This window comes from Urocitellus parryii, chromosome 7 (genome assembly GCF_045843805.1).
Source record: "Urocitellus parryii isolate mUroPar1 chromosome 7, mUroPar1.hap1, whole genome shotgun sequence".
Classification (NCBI taxonomy): Eukaryota; Metazoa; Chordata; class Mammalia; order Rodentia; family Sciuridae; genus Urocitellus; species Urocitellus parryii.
Window position 1 is genome coordinate 68,826,612 of NC_135537.1, and position 18,641 is coordinate 68,845,252.

Genomic DNA, 18,641 nt, shown 5'->3' on the forward strand with positions numbered 1-18,641 from the left:
TTTTGCCACGGAGTTGTAAAAATCCCCATACATATTGGAGATTAACCTCTATCAGATGTATAGTTTGAAAATATGTTCTTCTAATTCTGTAGATTTCACTCTGTTGTTTCCTTTGCTGTGCAGAAGCTCTTTCGTTTGATGTAGTTCCATTTATTTATTCTTGTTTTTGTTGCTTGTGCTTTTAGTGTCAACAATCATGAAATCAATGCCAACATGAATGCCATGAAACTGTCCCCTAGAGATTTCTTCTAGAAATTTTATAGTTTCAAGTCTTCATAACTTTAATCCATTTGAATTGATATTTGAATCCGCTGTAAGAAAAGGATTCAGTTTCCTTTCTTTTGCATGTGGATATCCAGTTTTCCCAGTGACACTTGTTGAAGAGACTCTCCTTTCCCCATTGTATATTCTTGGCAGAATCAATTAACTGTATATGTGTGAATTTTTTTCTTGGCTCTCTTTTATTCCATTGCTCTTATATGTTTGTCTTAGGCAAGTTTCATACCTTTTTGATTACTATAACTTTGTACTATTATTTTGAAATCAGGAAATGTGATTCCTCTAGCTTTATTCTTTTTTCTCTAAATTGATTTGACTATTGGTGATCTTTTGTGGGTCCATATGAATTTAGAATTTTTTCCATTCCTGTAAAAAATGTCATTGGGATTTTTTGATAGGCATTGATTGGAATATGTAGACCACTTTTGGTCATATGGATATTGTAATAATATTAAGTCTTCCAGTTCATGAACATGGGAAGTCTTTTCATTGTGTCTTATTTATCATTGTTTTATAGTTTTTAGAATACAAGTTTTTCATCTCAAGAATTAAGTTGATTCTGGAGTATTTTATTATTGATGCTCTCTCATTGAAATGGGATAGTTTTACTAATTTCCTTTTCAGATTCTTTGATATTAATGGATTTCTATAATCTTAAAGTTTGTTTTTGGTAATTGGGTATCACACTAGATTATAAAAAGATAAGGCTTGTCTTGAGAAAATTGACTGTAATTTTAAAAAGTTAGAAACTTTAAGACACATTACAACCATTATTTTGTCAAATTTCATTGGGAGAAATTAAAAATTAATTTATTTTTTGTCCTTGAATTTAAAATATACTCAGATGAAAAAACTCAATTATTTTTAGCATAGGCTTAACTTTGGGTGTGCATTGGTATTGAATTCTGTAGTTACTTCAATATTAAAAAAGTGCTTTGGCATCTTCAATGTAATACTGAAAATACTTATAATACTGTCATTCTTACCCTGGACCTCATCCTGCCCTTCACAGCCAGTAAGGGGGAAAGATTAATAGAGGAAAAATTTTTGCTATTTCCCAAGTTTCAGACCATGAAAATTCACTTAGCAAACAGTAACTCTCATGTATGTACTGTCAGATACCAAAGTCCCCTTCTCTTAAATGATATTGCATAGTTCATATTCAATGGACATGATATAACAAGATCACCAGAGCTGCATGCCTTTTCAGCCCTGCTCCTCCTTAGCTCAATCTCTTGTTCTAGAGTGACAAAATTCCTAGGATACAACATCCATAATATCTGAATAAAGAGTTATTACACTGTTCCCGTTTGCCTTTCCCTTTCTCTGGGCCTAAACCCTTTGCTATGCCCCTCATCCCCTGCCATAGTCAGCTGTGGAACAAAAACGTGAACATCCAAATACTATCATGGAAGGAAGGATTAGGCTCATTGCAATGTTTGGGACTACAGAATTTGTGAAGAGTTAATTCTAGGATGCTTTCAAATATATTAAAGACAACTGTTATACATTACAATTAGTTACATTTAGTTGCTAGTTAAGCAAGGGAGGTTAGTGTCTCTTTTTTTTTCTCTCAGTAGAGAAAAATCTCCTTTTTTTCTCTCTCTCTCAGTACTGGGGATTGAACCCAGGGGAGCTTTAACACTGAGCTACATTCCCAGCCCTTTATTTGGAGACAAAGTATTGTTAAGTTGACCAGGCTGGCCTTGAATTTAGAATCCTCCTGCCTTATAAACCTCTGAAGTCACTGGGATTACAGGCATATAATTACAGTGCCCACTGAGGTTGCTGTGTCCTTTGTAAGCACAACCTTAGGCATATTTTAAATCCAAATATTTAGGTTTTGAGGTATGTGCATAAGAAGGGAGATAGACTACAGAGTATAGGCCAGATGCAGTTGTGATACATTTTTATTTTCTATCTTGATGTCTGTACTGTTCCTAAATAAATATATTAGTGAGTTAGGTTTCACAATTTGCATGGCTGATTATTGTTTTACCATTTACGTACTGTAACATATACTTATTGGTTCTGTTCATTTTTTTTTTTTTAAGAAAGAGTCTCACTATGTTGTCCAGGTTTGCCTCAAACTTGTAAGCCTCCTATCTCAATCTCCTGACTAGCTTGGATTACAGAAATGTACTACCACACCCAGCTCTATTATAATTAGTGCATATTAATTGCAAAAGGCTGTTTCTTCATTACATTTTCATACATGTATATATAATATATACTGATCATATCCACTCTTCCTGTTATCCTTTCTTGCCTCCCTTGCCCTCTCTCCCCATCTTCTTCCCCTTCTACTTCATGTTGTCTCCTCCACCCCTAGAGATCACATAGGAGAGAAAACATGTGATACTTGTCAGCTTATTTTGCTTGAAATGATGATCTCCAATTCTATCCATTTTCCTGTGAATAACATGATTTTGTTGTTCTTTATGGCTGAGTAATACTGTCTTATGTATATATACTACATTTTCTTTATCCACTCATCTTTTGATGGGCATCTGTGCTGACTTCATAGCTTGGCTATATTATGAATGCTGCCTTGTTAAAAATGGGTATGCAGGTTTTCTGTTGTATGCTTTGATTTTTTTCAAGTACATATTCAGGAGTGATATTGCTGGATTATAGGGTAGTTCTTTTTTTATTTTTTTGAGGCACCTCCTTACTGATTTCCACAGTGGCTGTACAATAGTGTGCACAGTTCCTTTTCTTCTTGCATTCTTACTAGCACTTGCTATTTTTAAATTTTCTTGATAATGGCTATTCTGATTGGGATGAGATAGAAGTTCAATGTAGATTTTACTTGTATTTCCCTGATGGTTAAAGACGTTGAATATTTTTTACATATAATTATTGACCATTTGTATCATACACTTTTGCTGGAATAAAATCACACATTTTTCCCACTTTGTGGCCTTATGTTTGTATGGCTGATAGTCATACCCAGTACAAACCAACCATAGGTTTTATTTATAGTGGCTACCATTTTCATTTCCTAGCAATAAATTGCATTTAATCTTCATTCACAGCTAAGTAAATAAGTAACAAAATTTTAAAAACCTTAAATCTAAACAAAGCCCTCCTTCTTTCTTGACAGTTTTTTGTTTGTTAGACTATCCATGTTCTTGAAGTGGCAAGTTAATGAGTAGTTACTGAAGGATAGTGCACTTACTTATATAAGAGTTGATTTCACACTCATTTTTACTGTTCCTTTTCTTGCTGATTTTTCTAGCTTCTTTGGATGCTTTCCAATTTACTAGGAATTGTCTTTCCACATTTTTTATTTCCTTTCCATCAAGAAATTCTGGAAAAAATACATATATTAAAAATACAACAGGGAGGGGCTGGGGTTGTGGCTCAGGGGTAGAGGGCTTGCCTAGCATGGGCGGGACCCAGGTTTGATCCTCAGCACCACATAAAAATAAAGGCATTGTGTTGTGTCCATCTACATCTAAAAATAAATAAATAAATAAATAATAAAAAAAGAAATAGTTTGTCTAATTAAAAAACATACAACAGGGGCTGTGGCTCAGTGGTAGCGCACTTGCCTGGTATGTGTGAGGCACTGGGTTCGATTCTCAGCACCATGTATAAATAAATAAAAATAAAGATCTATCAACAACTAAAAAATATCTTAAAAAATATATACATATGAATGTATAAATAAAAATATACACTTCTGATATAGGGTACATGAACTTAAGTTACACCATATAACTGACCTCATTTGTATGACGTATTTTGTTGAATTTTCATTAATTTTTAATTTTTTCCTAACTTCAATATGTGCTTTTTACAAACAACTGAAATGTGATGGTAAAAAACATGAAAAGGCACTGTAACTATCCATATTCCCCTCTCTCATCACTGCCAAAGATAATTACTATAAACAATTTTGGCATATGTTCCCCTTTCTAGGGTTTTATATAGACTTATATAGACTATATATTATTTTTAAAAGCAAAAATGCTATTATACACAATGATAATTAAATAGAATATTCTCTTGACTTAAATAATATGATTATTATTATTAGGAAAAATATTTTTGTTAAAATGGATAACAAGTTTTAAATATGTAGCATGGTATTTTTAAAGCACATAATGTTTACTATATTCTAGGACATAGATGTAAAAGCCTACATCTTGTTTCTGAGGTGAGATTTCAGCTATCTTTACATTTTGTTCCTTTTAAAAAGTTCTAAAAAATTGAGCTTCTTAAATTACACAAATAATTTTTATATGTTGTAAGATATTTGGAACATATAAAATATCAAAAAGAAAAAAAAATAAAATTGCCTTATTCCACAAGGAATAAGCACTGAAAATCACTGATAACACTTTAGAATATTTTTGAGCAATTTTTTCTTTGCTATTCATTTATGTGTATTTACATGTATATTATATAAATGGAATTCTTTAGTTATATAGTTTTACATATTGCTTTTAAAATATTGAATTGTGAGCATTAGTATCTTTCTTTAAACACAAAATTTTAACGAAATTTTTAAAACACATTTAATGGCTGATAGTTCTTTTGCATATGAGTATACTATAAAATATTGAATAATTCTCTTCATATTTGGGGGTACCAGGGATTGAACTCAGGGGCACTCAACCACTGAGCTATATCCCCAACCCTATTTTATATTTTATGTAGAAACAGGGTCTCAACTGAGTTGCTTAGCACACACCTTGCTTTTGCTGAGGCTGACTTTGAACTTAGCCTTAGCCTCCTGAGCCACTGGGATTACAAGTGTGTGCCATTGCACCTGGCTGAATAATTCTCTTCTTATATATGTTATCTTATATTTCCTATATTCCCTTTTTCAGTTCTGGATATCAAATGCAGGGGTGGCTATAATACCTCAGCCCTTTTTATTTTTTATTTTGAGACAAGGTCTTGTTAAATTGCCCCCAGGATAGCCTTGAACTTGCAATCCTCCTGCCTCAGCCTCCTGAGCCTCTGAGATTATGGGCATGTTCCATGGCACCCAGCCCTATTTGCATTTGTAATCACATAGATAAGATGATTTGTGTGGTCTTCATTTATACGAAGTCTTATCTTTTCTAAGAACATTCCTGTATAATTTTTAAATTAAAAGTTTTCTCTCATCATGCATGTAATATCTTCCACTATTCAGTGGTAAGGATGTAGTAAAATAAATTATATTCTTTCAGGAAAAATGATAATTGATAAAATATTAATTGTGCTGCTGAATTTATTAACACTGCCATTTAAATATGATCTATGATGTTGTGTTACATCCAAGGCACAAAATAAATTGATGAAACTGGAACACAGTTTCCCCCATTATTCATGGTATATATACTTCAAGACTCCCATTGGATGCCTGAAACTACTGAATACTATATATATATATATATATATATATATATATATATATATACACTGTGTTATTTTATAATACATACCTATGATAAAATTTAATTTATAAATAGGTATACTAATAGATTGACAATAATTAATAATAAAATAGAACAATTATATCCAGATACTGTAATAAAACTGAATGTGGGCTGCTTCTCAAAATATCTTATTGTACTATAATGTGTTTTCTGATCTTGGAAAGAAAACCACAGATAAAGGGGGACTAATGTATAAATTAGAACCATGAACCCTAGAAGTACAGTGTCTTCGTATTTTTGTTTCATGAACTTTTCTTAACTGAATAATAGCACTTCAAGAAATTGGTTAAATGTTTTATCATAATATATCTTAGTACTTATAACTTTACATTAAGGGTCATTCTTTTATGTTCAGTTTTCTTAACAACTTAATTTATTCATATCTTTCCTGGTTCATTTTCTAATTAATAATTACACAATATGTTATTTTTTGGATGGAATGTGTGTAATCAGTACATATTTTTAAAAACATCTATTATAAACATAAGAAAAGATGGACTGGGGCTGTGGCTCAGTGGTAGAGTGCTTGCCTCACACGGGTGAGGCACTGGGTTTGAACCTCAGCACCACATAAAAATAAATAAATAAATATATTATGTCCATCTATGACTAAAAAAAATGTTTTTTTTTAAAGGAATGAAAAATCCAAGTCTTTTAACACAAATTTTTTTTTTAATTAGGGATCGATTCAGGGGCACTTTATCACTAAATTACATCCCCAATTCTTTTTTTTTTTTTAAATCTTGAGATGGGATTTTGCTATATATATGATCTTTCTGTCTTAGCCTCCTGAATCTGTGTGATTACAAGCATGCACCATTGTGCTTGGCCAATTTCTTCTTTTTTATGTTAATGTCCGAGACAGAATTTGCAGTGACTAGAGGATTGTGCCTCAGTTAACTTGATTCCATCTCATTTTTAGCAAATGATTTTATTTGAGGTTACTATGTATAGAAACCAGGTAATGGACACAAGATCTTATGAGATTTATTTTTTTTAATGAGCTGCTTTCAGCATGAAATTTGTTTCCATTCATGCCAAGTAAACCGAATATATGCTTGTTCCATTTGGTGAAGAATGGGTAATTTATGAAACATAATATGGCTGCCTAGAAGTCCTTCTTACTAGGATACATCAAACCATGTCTTCCATTGATTTTATTTTTACACTTAGTAAAAAGAAAGAAATGAGAATAAGAAAAGCTAAAATCAAAGAGAATTTGTTATATGTGTATATGTGCATAGAAAAAACCCTGGAAAGACAAACACTAAAGTGTTAACAGCAGATTTATGATGGGATTATGAGTTATATTTTCTTCTATGTGTTTAAAAAATTTTTTTAAGTTGTAGATGGACACAATATCTTTGTTTTATTTATTTTTTTAATGTGGTGCTGAGGATCGAGGTTCAGTGCCTTATGCATGAGAGGCAAGCACTCAGCCACTGAGCTATAACCTCAGCCCTCTTCTGTGTATTTTTGCAAGAAAAATATGTATTAGTTTTGTAATCATAAACAAGTCAGAGAAAAGATTTATTCAAAACAAACGGAATAAGCCCTCTTTATTTGGTAATCAATATAGCTAGCTCTACATCTTTTATAGTCTCCAATTAGTAAAGCATTAATTGTATTTATTTTACTCTGCATGCCAATGAAAGTGGACTAATATAATATTGTGTGTTATGAGCAGAGGTGGGAGGGGATGGGAGGATGGATGATGGACTACAAGCAGAATTATTTGTAGAGTTTTTAAAAACTATACATGACTAAAGCTGTAGGATTGTAAGTTCGAAGTCATTCTGGGCAACCTAGTGAGACCCTGTCTCAAAAAAAGGGGTGAGGCAGGGCTGGAGATGTAAATCAGAAGTAGAGTACTCCTGGGTTCCACCTCCAGTAAACCTCCTCCCACAAAACACACACAAACAAAACCCCCCAAAAAACTCAAAACAACTATGTTTGACTGTTGTCCCTGTGTGTTCTCTGTTCTCATCTTGTATGGCCCTTGCATTTTTCTGATATGCCTTTCATCCTCCTTCCAGAGAATCATTAGTATTATGATTAATCAGTTTACTAACATTATGATTTATCAAAATTTACTAGAGCTTCAAAGTGGTTTTATCATACAGCTAACTTTTAAATTCAAGCACATCATGTCACAAAGGTACTGTTATAGGAAATGCTCTTATGGGGCTCCTTAGTGAGAGAGTGTTGCCTGTCTCTCTGATGCTATGTAACTGTGGTCACTATTGATCAAGTGCTTTTGTCCATTTCCTCCATTATAGTGCATATTCAGGAATGTTATTGTTTTTAAGGATTTTATAAAGGAATTCATCATTCTGTTTCCCTTTCAAATGAAAGGCCCTTCTATATGCTTGGGTATCATTTGGCAAATGTCAAACAATGAAAACATGATCAATTTTATCTACAGAACCAAGAACTAAGGAGTCTCTTGGGATCATCAGAGGATTTGTGCCAATGAAAGTTTAGCAAAAGGTCATCAAGTTTACACATTCGTAACTAACCACTTTCCTTAATATCAGCTACATTTTATCTTTAAAGAGTCTGGTGCTTTATTTCTGAACAGCAGATATTTTCATACTTTATTTAGCAATTTTCTTAATTTTTGCTCTTATTCAAAATACTGAATTTTAAGATGACCATTTCATGGTTCAAGATGTCATATTTATATTTCTGAAAGTTTGCAGATAAATTTAACTATAAAGTTGAACAGATGTCTTTCTCTGTAAAAATTATGATAATGTAAAATACATACCCAATGATTTGGACACCAATATTATTCTGTCCCTGTATTTTGGTTTGATACAAACAGGATTTCCATTTAGATCCATTTTACATAATTTCACCAGCTTGTTCAGTAAAAACTCCAAATCCTATAATTAGAGAAGAAAAAGTAAGCCATAAGTATTTCATAATTTTCTGTACTTCTAGCATGTCCATTTTAATTGCTGTTTTCTTTTTATATTTATGTTTTAGTTGTAGTTGGACACAATACCTTCATTTTATTTATTTTTTTATGTGGTGCTGAAGATGGAACCCAGGGCCTCACACGTGCTAGGCAAGTGCTCTACCACTGAGCCACAACCCCAGCCCGAATTGCTGTTTTCTAAAATTACTGTTTTTCATAGAATTCTAGTTCAATGCCAGGTATTCAGGTGATGCATAATAACTTTTTTTTTTTTAATAAAATGGCCTATGGTAGTAGAAGGGACTAAGGAAAAGGCAAAAAAGTGATATCCTGACTTGGGGAGTCACAGTACTGTTCTTGGTTATACCTGCCTTATGTGAGCCCAAACTGCAGCTCACATAACATTTGTGCTACAGAAGAGGCCCTATTCTTAGTGGAATTTATAGAAGTTTACAGAGTAAGGCAGTTAGGGAGTACCGAGTAAACAGACAATTGGCATTGCAAAAAATTTATTTTGATGCCTTTTATAAAGAATTTAGAAAAAGCTATCAAAAGGAAAAACAGAAAAATATCACTTTTGTCACTCAAAGATCACCTTTATATCTGTGCAGTCTTCTTTTTTGAGCATAGGTATTTCTTTTTAAATTGGCACCATACTCTGAATATAATTTTTTTACATACTGTCATAAATTTTGCATGCTTTTTATAGCTTAAAAGAAAAGAATAATTTATTTTGTGTTCTACAACTCAACTGAATGTGAGGAAAACATATTAATGGCACATAAGAGCCAGTTCTTCCAGTTTGCCCTCTTTAGTGCCTCTTTCTCTCATATTGGATTTCTTTTCCCATCCACTGTCACTTCCTTTCCCCATAGTTTTTTGTCATTTATTTTCTTGCCTTCTCCCTCTCTTCTTCTTTAAACAAATATTTTGTCTTAACTACTATATAATAGAAATTAAATATACTTTGAGGGTTAGGGTTGTGGCTCAGTGGTAGAGCACTTGCCTAGCATGTGTGAGACCACTGGGTTCTATCCTCAGCACTGCATAAATAAATAAAATAAAGGCATTCTGTTCATCTACAACTAAAAAATTTTTTTTGTTTAAAATATACTTTGAGTAGTTTTTATATATGCCAAAAATTTCTGGCTTTTATTTTAAAACTTAGATGTTTAGTCTATTATGAATTACACAAAAAAGGTAATGTACTTAGGCTGTTTTCAAATCTTGATTATTCTGAATAATACTGTAATGAACATAGAGTAGAAATGATTTCATATTCTTTGGTTATATACCCAGAATTTAAGTCTGTGCTTGACCCCGAGGGATCCAAATAATCTATGTGAAAATATAGGACTTATTTTTTTAAAAGGCAATCCTAAATTCCTTGGCACTGTTACTTACTTGAGACCTACGACTTCCTCTATAAAGTGAGGATAACTGCAGTAATTGTCATGGCATATACAGTGCTGGAAACAAAACAGGTAAATCAGAAATATGTTCATTTTCTCTTTGCCTGCCCTGCTATTCCTCAATGAATTCCCTTTCTCTTAATTTTGGTCAACAGAGAAAAAGTTATAAGAAAGAAGAAACTTCTGACCTAATGACAAACAAGTAGTTGACTTCTTCTAAGAAAGCTCTCTTCACAAACTATAGCTTCAGCCCTCAGCCTTGAGACCTAGACTATGCCTGCTCCATAGCATTTATTCAACAGCATTTAATACAGCCTGCTATAATTTTCTTATTCTATGTGAGAATTACACCATATTACTCTTACTTTAAAAACCTTTAAGGAAGGGATTGTACACTGTATTTTTTCTATAGTGTTGAATACAATGCCCATCATCCAAAAGTTAGGTAATAACAACAGTATGAGAACTTTAAATTGATATAGATAATGAGTGCTCAGAGTTTTGCTAATTATTCCTCACTTGATAAATGACCCTCAACATACTCCCTCCAGTGTATGTTTATTTAAGACTAAACTAATCCTGTGCTGAAATACGATTACCCTTTGGATACGCTCTGGTTGTTCATTGCCTTCCTGTCTTTAATAAAATGCTTTCACTTTCCTGCCCTTCAATAAGTTACTAAAAGAAGCAGACACTTTTCTGGACAGTCTCTGTTTGATAAATGATCATGTCATACTATCACTTAGAGGAGTGCTGCAAAGTACTGAGGAGCCAAATCTATTTCCTCTGCAGGGCTGGTGCTTAAGCTCCTATATGAGTGTCTGCTGCATGGCAATGCTTTCTCCACCATTAATGATGACCGCTGATGAACCTGTATTTGACCAGCATGCTTCAATCTTTATTGGAAACGTCTGGCCCAACTGTCCTTACTAAATCTAAAGACAGCCATTTGTCATCCCCCTGACTGCCTGTCATCATCTGCCTGGGAAAATCTATAATTTTGGGCTTGTTCCTGACTAAACTGTAGAATGAATAAATTTATCTTTGGGCCACTCTGCTATGAGGATCAATAATGAGCAGAGGTTGAATAAATTAGAAACTAAGAAAACATGACAGGCCATAGTAGTTTGTTCATTTGTGTCCTATAAATCAAAAATTTAGTTTATATAAAAGGCAAGCATGTCAAGGTTTTTATTTCCCTCATTCATTCTGAAGATTCTATACCTCATGATAAATGGTCATCAAAAAACCAATTAAATAAATCACTAATGAATCTGTGAGATGAATTTTTCAGATAATTTTATTGATTTTAGCAAACTTTTTAGACATAAAAACTGTAGGTAAAGATTATTTTTCAAGTGTTTATACATTTTTGCAAACTGATAGTTGACTTATTTAATGTTGGCCCTAATGAAGTTCATAACTCATGAAGCTACTTGCATAAATGCAAAAGTCTTACTGTATATCACCATTATTTAATATTTCTATACATTGATGCATACCTGTTTTAAAGAAGTTATAGGTAAAAAAAATACAAAGAAATGTTAACCAAAAATACTAGAAAAATAGCTAGAACTCTTGAGAGCTAAAGAAAAGAGTTTCTAAACTGTGTATTATTTAGCTTAAAACTTCTCTGTTTCCTCTTCACCAGTTCACCTGGCCATCAATTTTATTGGGGGAGAAATAGGTTATCTTTCCGTGAAGTTTTCTCAGGTGTCTGCCTAGGCTCTCATACTACTTCTTCTATCCCCTTTTCCCAGATAGAGTGTTACGTTTTTCCCCCCATGTTGGTCAGTTTTCTTGATCCTAACCTCTTCCTCTTGAGATCTTTTCTCTTTTTGAATTTCTAATCTTCCTTCTCTAGCTTTTATCCAAACTCTTACAACTACCAAACTTGACCATTACTTCTCAAATATTCATGTGCTTGGAATCACCAAGGGATTTTGTTCAAATGCAGGTTCTTATTTTTTTAGGTTTGGGGCAGAAGCTGAGATTCTGCATTGTTGCTGCTGGTGGTCTTAGGACTCCATTGGAGTTATAAGAGTCTAGGCCACTGCCTTCACTTTCTCAACTACTGAACATTCCCGTACCCTAGCACTACTGAAAAGACACTGCTAATCTTATTGAGCCAGACTTGACCAATCATGGATTTTCTCTGTCTCAATTCTGTGGAGCATCTTACCCTGTGGACCACTTCCTTTATGGATTTGTGGTTTTACAATTCTGTAGTCTTTATGGATTCTTCATGAACATCTGACCCATGTGTAACAAGCCTCTGACCAGACATCCTGAATACATGAAAGGGTTGTTTTCTAAAAGTTGCTTTTGAGAACTGAGAACAGGTCACATAAAAAGACAATGCTATACCTGGTAGACTGTTGTCTGAGTCAGCCCATGGAAACAACCTATTTAATTGAGAAAAAGATTGAAGAACATTTATGCAATGACAGTGCTATAGAACCTTCCCATAAGACATCAACATTTTCCAGGGCACTGTAGCTCCTATTAAGGAACAGAAGCAGGTATCCCCTGTGACAGAACTTCAGGCACCAATTCACTTGCTTCCTTTTCTATAATCGACATTTATTCCTTTAAATGTGATGTTTTCCATTTGTTGGAATCACAGCTAAAAATAACGTTTCTTCACTTAGACCAACTTCCTCACTTATACTTAGACCCTTTATAGAAAAGAGTGCTGTAATTCATCCATGATGGCATTTTCATTGATCATTTAACCCAAATACTAAAGACTCCCCTTTGACCTATCCTCTAAGCTGTGTTTTTTCACACATCCAATGGTCTACCTGTTATTTTCTCTGAAATGTTTCAGAAGCATCCCAAATTGTACATGACCAAAATTCATGATTTAATTCCACTGTCATGTATAACTAAAAGGAACAAATAAAAAATTAAAAGAAAAAACCCTATTGTTTTGAGTTATGTATTTCCCATTGTACAAAGCCAAAGCCCAAGAAGCATTCTTGACCTCCTTTTCCACACTCCCTATATTCAACACAACCAAGTCTCATTCTCTTTACTTCCTAAACAGCTCTACAATCTCTTTCTATGCCCACCCTATTAAGGTTTCCACCATCTCTCACTTCTTGACTAGCCTGGGCTCTTCCAATCTGTTCTTTTTATTATAAATATAAAGATATTTTCAAAATGCCAATCTCTAATTACTTTATCCCTGGGCTTAAAACATTTGAAGTGGCTCCCCTGTTCTTAGTATAAAAACCTATGCAACCATCTACTCACCAGCCTTTGTATATAGTGTCCCCTTCACCCTGTTTCCCATTCCTCATATTTATCACACTTCCACCTTCTTCAGAGTCTTTGCACATGTTATTTCTTTTGCTTATAAGTCCTTCTCTCCTCTCAGAGCCAGCCCAGCCATCCCTTCTCAGGGAAGCCTTCAGTGTCCTCCATTACTAGGGCAAATACTCTTTATAGGCTTTCAGAGCCACCTACTTCTTTTTATGGTACTCATGCAATTTTTTTTTAAGAGAGAGAGAGAATTTTTTTAATATTTATTTTTTAGTTCTCGGCGGACGCAACATCTTTGTTTGTATGTGGTGCTGAGGATCGAACCCGGGCCGCACGCATGCCAGGCGAGCGCGCTACCGCTTGAGCCACATCCCCAGCCCTACTCATGCAATTTTACTTTTGTTTTTCAGGCCATTACACGTTAATAGTTATCTTCTTAATGCTGAGAGCTGCTCAGGGCCATGGATTATATCTGTTTTCTGCTCGCTATCATTTCCCCCATTGTCAAGCAAGTGCTGCCATGAAGTAGTTATTTTCAATGAATAGATAAGAAGAGACTAATGAAATAAAATGACAGAGGGTGGGATGTTAGAATCCTGTCAGGAGTTATAAGGCAGAAATAAGATGAAACTGTTTGTGAAGAAGCTGCAGACATGAAAAAATAAGAAAACAATGTATCTTTTCTTCTATTTCCTTCTCCACACACCCTCTCCTTTCCTGTATATTCCACCCAGAATTCCCTGCTCTGGATCAGCTTTAGACTAGCGTCCACTTTGAAAAGATGAGTACAGGGTTAGAGGATCATAGAGTAAGGCATCCCTGACAACTGTACGTCTAGAGAATGAGAAGAGGGAAGGGAATGAAACACCAATAAGGAGGGACAGAAATCATTTGGCCACTTAACTTCTTGCAGGTGTCTGGCTACTAATACAGGCACTTCCCTGTGGTTCTTGGACACTGAATTAGCTAGGGTAGGGTCATCATTTGAGGATGCCTATTTCGTAATGACCCAATTCTCTCTTCTTTTTCTTTTATTTCTATGGGGCTCAATGATTTCAGTTATCTGATAGTACTTTTTCCTTGCTACATGTGTTCCTTTAAGTTTTTTTGGAAATATCTTTTCTTTTTCACTGCTTAAGCCAGAATCTGATTGGAAGATTAAAAAGCTATTTAACCATTCTTAGAGACCATTATTTATTTATTTTTCTTAAAGCCAACACTTAAAAATGAGATTTCCAAGCCAGATGTGGTGGCGCATGCCAGTAATTCCAGTGGCTGGGGAAGCTGAGGCAGGAAGATCACAAGTTCAAAGCCAGCCTCATCAAAAATCGAGGTGCTAATAAGCAAATCAGTGAGACCCTGTCTCTAATAAAAATGTACAATAGGCCTGGGATGTGGCTCAGTGGTAAAGTGCCCCTGTGGTCAATCCTGGTACCAAAAAAAAAAAAAATTTAATTTTTCATGCCAAAAGACATTATAAATACAAATTATTTAACATTTTAGTTTAAAAGACTTCACAAAAATCCATGTACAAAATTGACTAATAGTATTGGGCAATCTATTATAATATTTAATAAAATGAGAATGACTAAAGTTGCTTTTATTGTATATTTGAATAATGACTTTAAATTTTAAAAGTTTTATTTTTAGAAATGATAGTGAAGTATCAGCAAAAGCAATGATTTTAAAGTAATGTAAGAATGACAGTTATTTCAGAAAGATAGGTACATAGATTGATTGATTTTTTGTGTGTAGGGTTGGGGATAAAATCTAGGCAAGCACTTTACCACTACATTGTTATACACTAAGCCCTATTTCATATGTTTTCTATAGGTGTATTTGAGAGAACCTACTGATGTCCATATAAAACAGCTGCTCAAAGTGCTAAAACCCTTAGATAATTATAATGGTTTTGTTAGGATTCTCTAATGATGTCCAGTCTTTTTCCCCATGGCACAAAGCTGTCTACTACTGACATCTTTTAAGATGGATGTCAGTGACCTTATGTATGACAAAGAATTTCTCCCTCATGGTACAGAGTTTGATGCAAGTGAATTTGGGTCAACTTAAATGAACAACAACAACAACAAAAAGGAAAATTTAAAGTCCCCAAATAGAGATATTGACCTCAGAATACATACAAAGAGACAAGTTATTGGGGCTGGGTCTGTGGCTCAGTGGTAGCACACTCGCCATGCATGTGCGAGGTCCTGGGTTCAATCTTCAGCACCACATATAAATAAATAAATAAAATAAAGGTATGGTATCCAACTACCACTAAAAAATAAATATTAAAAAAAGAGACAAGTTACTATTATGATGCTGGGTTTCAATAGTTTGTCTTTTGACTAAGCCTTCAGAGAATGATTTAAAATGAACCACAAAAGGACATTTCTCATGTGTTCTGGGTAGTGTCTATATTCAGATTCCTAATAAGCTGTGCCTACAGATTTTTAATTATTTGTGTTCTCGTGCTAGAAGTAAGAGAGTTTGGAATTTCATACTCATTCATACTCATTTCATACTCATTCCCTGGATAAAAGCAACTCTAGGCATCCCAACCATTTGAACTTACAGACTGGCTTGTAATTTTTCCATAGATAGTTAAATATTTTTGTTATCTTATTCATTCATTCTATAAACATTTGGTAGCGCCTACTATATGCCAGGTACTGGGCAGCAGTCATATTAATCCTGAAGTCAATAAATCAAAATTCTTTGCTCCAAATTCTTTGCTTTCAGTTTGATGGGCAATACAGTAATATACAATATCAGAAACATATTAACCAGGTTTCTTTACCAACCATTCATTCTTTCTAAAATTAGATGTTAAAAAAGTTAAAAGTGGTATGGGATGGAGGTATAGCTCAGTGACAGAGGGCCCTGGATTTGATCCCCAGCACTACCCAAAGTAAAAAGTAAAAATAAATAAATAAAAAGTTGCACTCAACACAGTTTTGAAAAATGTCAAATAAGTCTGTAATGTTTACAATAAAACTCAAGAGTACCTTAGGACTTATAATAAAACAACTTCCAACTTCAGCTGTTTCTACACAAATTTACCTCCTTGTTGCTAAATAACAACAGCTATTTCTTGGTTTTAAATCTTACTTATTTATCTACTGAATTCCTACTAGGGAAAATGATGATTTAATACTCATAAGTACCACCTCCAATCCCTATTACATTTCCCTTGTTCCACCACTGTGTCAACAGAATTATATATCAATAGAAAAGTAAACTAATACTCAGTAACTATACTATAAAACTAATATTCAGTAACTGTAGTCTAAAGCTCACAACTTTACAGCTAAATATTGTTCACAGTTAAATTACATATTACATCATGATAATGTCTTATTTTCTCTACAGTCAAAAAATGCTTAATTATGTGTTCAGTTTTCTATGTGCTTGTTACTAGTTCAGCCTGCTAAGGCAGAGGCTGGTTGCCCTATAGCCTGATATATAGCTACTGCCCTAGGATCTCTCTTTAACTTCCTTCTGGGAATTTCCTTAGACTTTCTCCTATTTCATAGATACATGCCTTCCTTTTTCCTAGTTAACTCTCTTTTTAGGTAGAACACATTTCCCAAGAGCTGCCTGAGAAAGGGTATGTGAAATAAATTTTTTTGAGAACTTGCATGCTTAATACTAACTAGTTTTATACTTAATAATTGATTGAAAATTCATTGAGTATATAACTTCAGGTTGAGAATATTTTTCCCTGAAATTTTTAATTTTTTAAAAAATTATTTTTATTTTTTTGTACTTGGGATTGAACTCAGGGGCACTTGACCACTGAGCCACATACCTAGGCCTATTTTATATTTTCTTTAGAGACAGGGTTCTCACTGAGTTGCTTAGCACCTCGCTATTGCTGAGATTGGCTTTGAACTTCTCCTGTCTTGGCCTCCTGAGCTGCTGGGATTACAGGGTTCTTTTTCTTTTTTTAATTTATTTTTTATATTAATTTTATTTTTTATCTAATTAGTTACACATGACAGCAGAATACATTTCATTTCGTTGTACACAAATGGAGCACAACTTATCATTTTCTGGTTATACACAATGTAGAGTTGCATCATTTGTGCAATCATACATGTACCTAGGGTAATGAAGTCTTTCTCATTCCACCATCTTTCCTACCCCCATGCCCTCTTCCCTTGACTTAGTTTGGTATTTTGTAGCTGGAGCATTTCACAGTTTCTTTTTTCTTTTTCTTTCTTTTAGTTGTAGTTGGATACAATACCTTTATTTTATTTATTTGTTTTCATGTGGTGCTGAGGATTGAATCCGGTGCCTCACACATGCTAGGTGAGTGCTCTACCTCTGACCCACAACCATAGTCCTTTCCCTCAAAATTTTAAAGGCACTGTTCTATTATTACCTTTTATATTGAAAAGTCTGAAATATCCATTTGATTTTTGATTCTTTGTATTTTGATCCTCTTTTTCTCTGAAGAAGTCTTTAGGGTATTCTTCCTTCTTTCTCCTGGTGACTCCCAAAATTTTAAGGATAAACTCAGTGAGGGTCAGTTTTATCCAGTGTGCTGGGCATTTGGGGAGAATATTTCACTCTGGAAATTTGTATTGTTTGGTTCTGAAATTTTTCTAAAATTATTTTAAAATCAACTATTGAGTTATCATTTACATGCAACAAATTCATCCATTTAAATGACCAAACATATACATTCATGTGACAATCACTGTAATAATTAAGATACAGAACATTTCAGTCATCCCAAGAAATTCACTTATGGTCTTTTCCAGTCAGTCTCTTCCCATTCCCTTGATCAAGCACCAGTGACCTCCTATGTGTTACTATATACATTTACTTTTATTTTTCAGAACTTTAGTATGAGGGCTGGGGATGTGGCTCAGTGGTAGAGTGTCTGCCTGGCATGCATGAGGCCCTAGCTTTGACCTGAGCACCAGAAAAAAGAAAAATGTTTTAAATAAATGGTATACAAAATATTTAAGTTTTGCATATCACAATATTTAGTAAAAAGACTTTAGTATAAATAGAGTCATATTGTATGAACTCTTTCTTTATCTGGTTTATTTTACTTATATGTTTTCAAATTTGTCATTTTTAAAAAAAATTCATCATGTGCATCACTAGTTTGTCCCTTTTTATTGCAGTTTTTACTGAAAGCCTTAAAAAAAAAAAAAACCTCTGAAAGTATTATACTGTTTTATTTACAGGTAATACGTAGTTGCCATAAAGCAAAGTTTATATATTTAGTTTTCCCACACCCTAATGTATTTCCACAACCCTTTAAGTTTACAATTTTACAGATATTTTTTCATCAATAAGGTCAGG

The 18,641-nt window shown here is 33.7% G+C and overlaps 1 protein-coding gene across 1 annotated transcript in view; it reads right to left on the bottom strand.

Moving 5' to 3' along the window:
* Ppp1r42 (protein phosphatase 1 regulatory subunit 42) overlaps nt 1-18,641 on the bottom strand; it is a 43,241-nt gene that overhangs the window by 11,409 nt on the left and 13,191 nt on the right. The window contains exons 5-6 of the mRNA XM_026407764.2: nt 8,488-8,605; nt 3,461-3,592 (exon numbers count right to left, since the gene is read on the bottom strand). Coding sequence (XP_026263549.1) covers nt 3,461-3,592; nt 8,488-8,605 — 250 coding nt within the window. The remainder of the gene's footprint in view (nt 1-3,460; nt 3,593-8,487; nt 8,606-18,641) is intronic.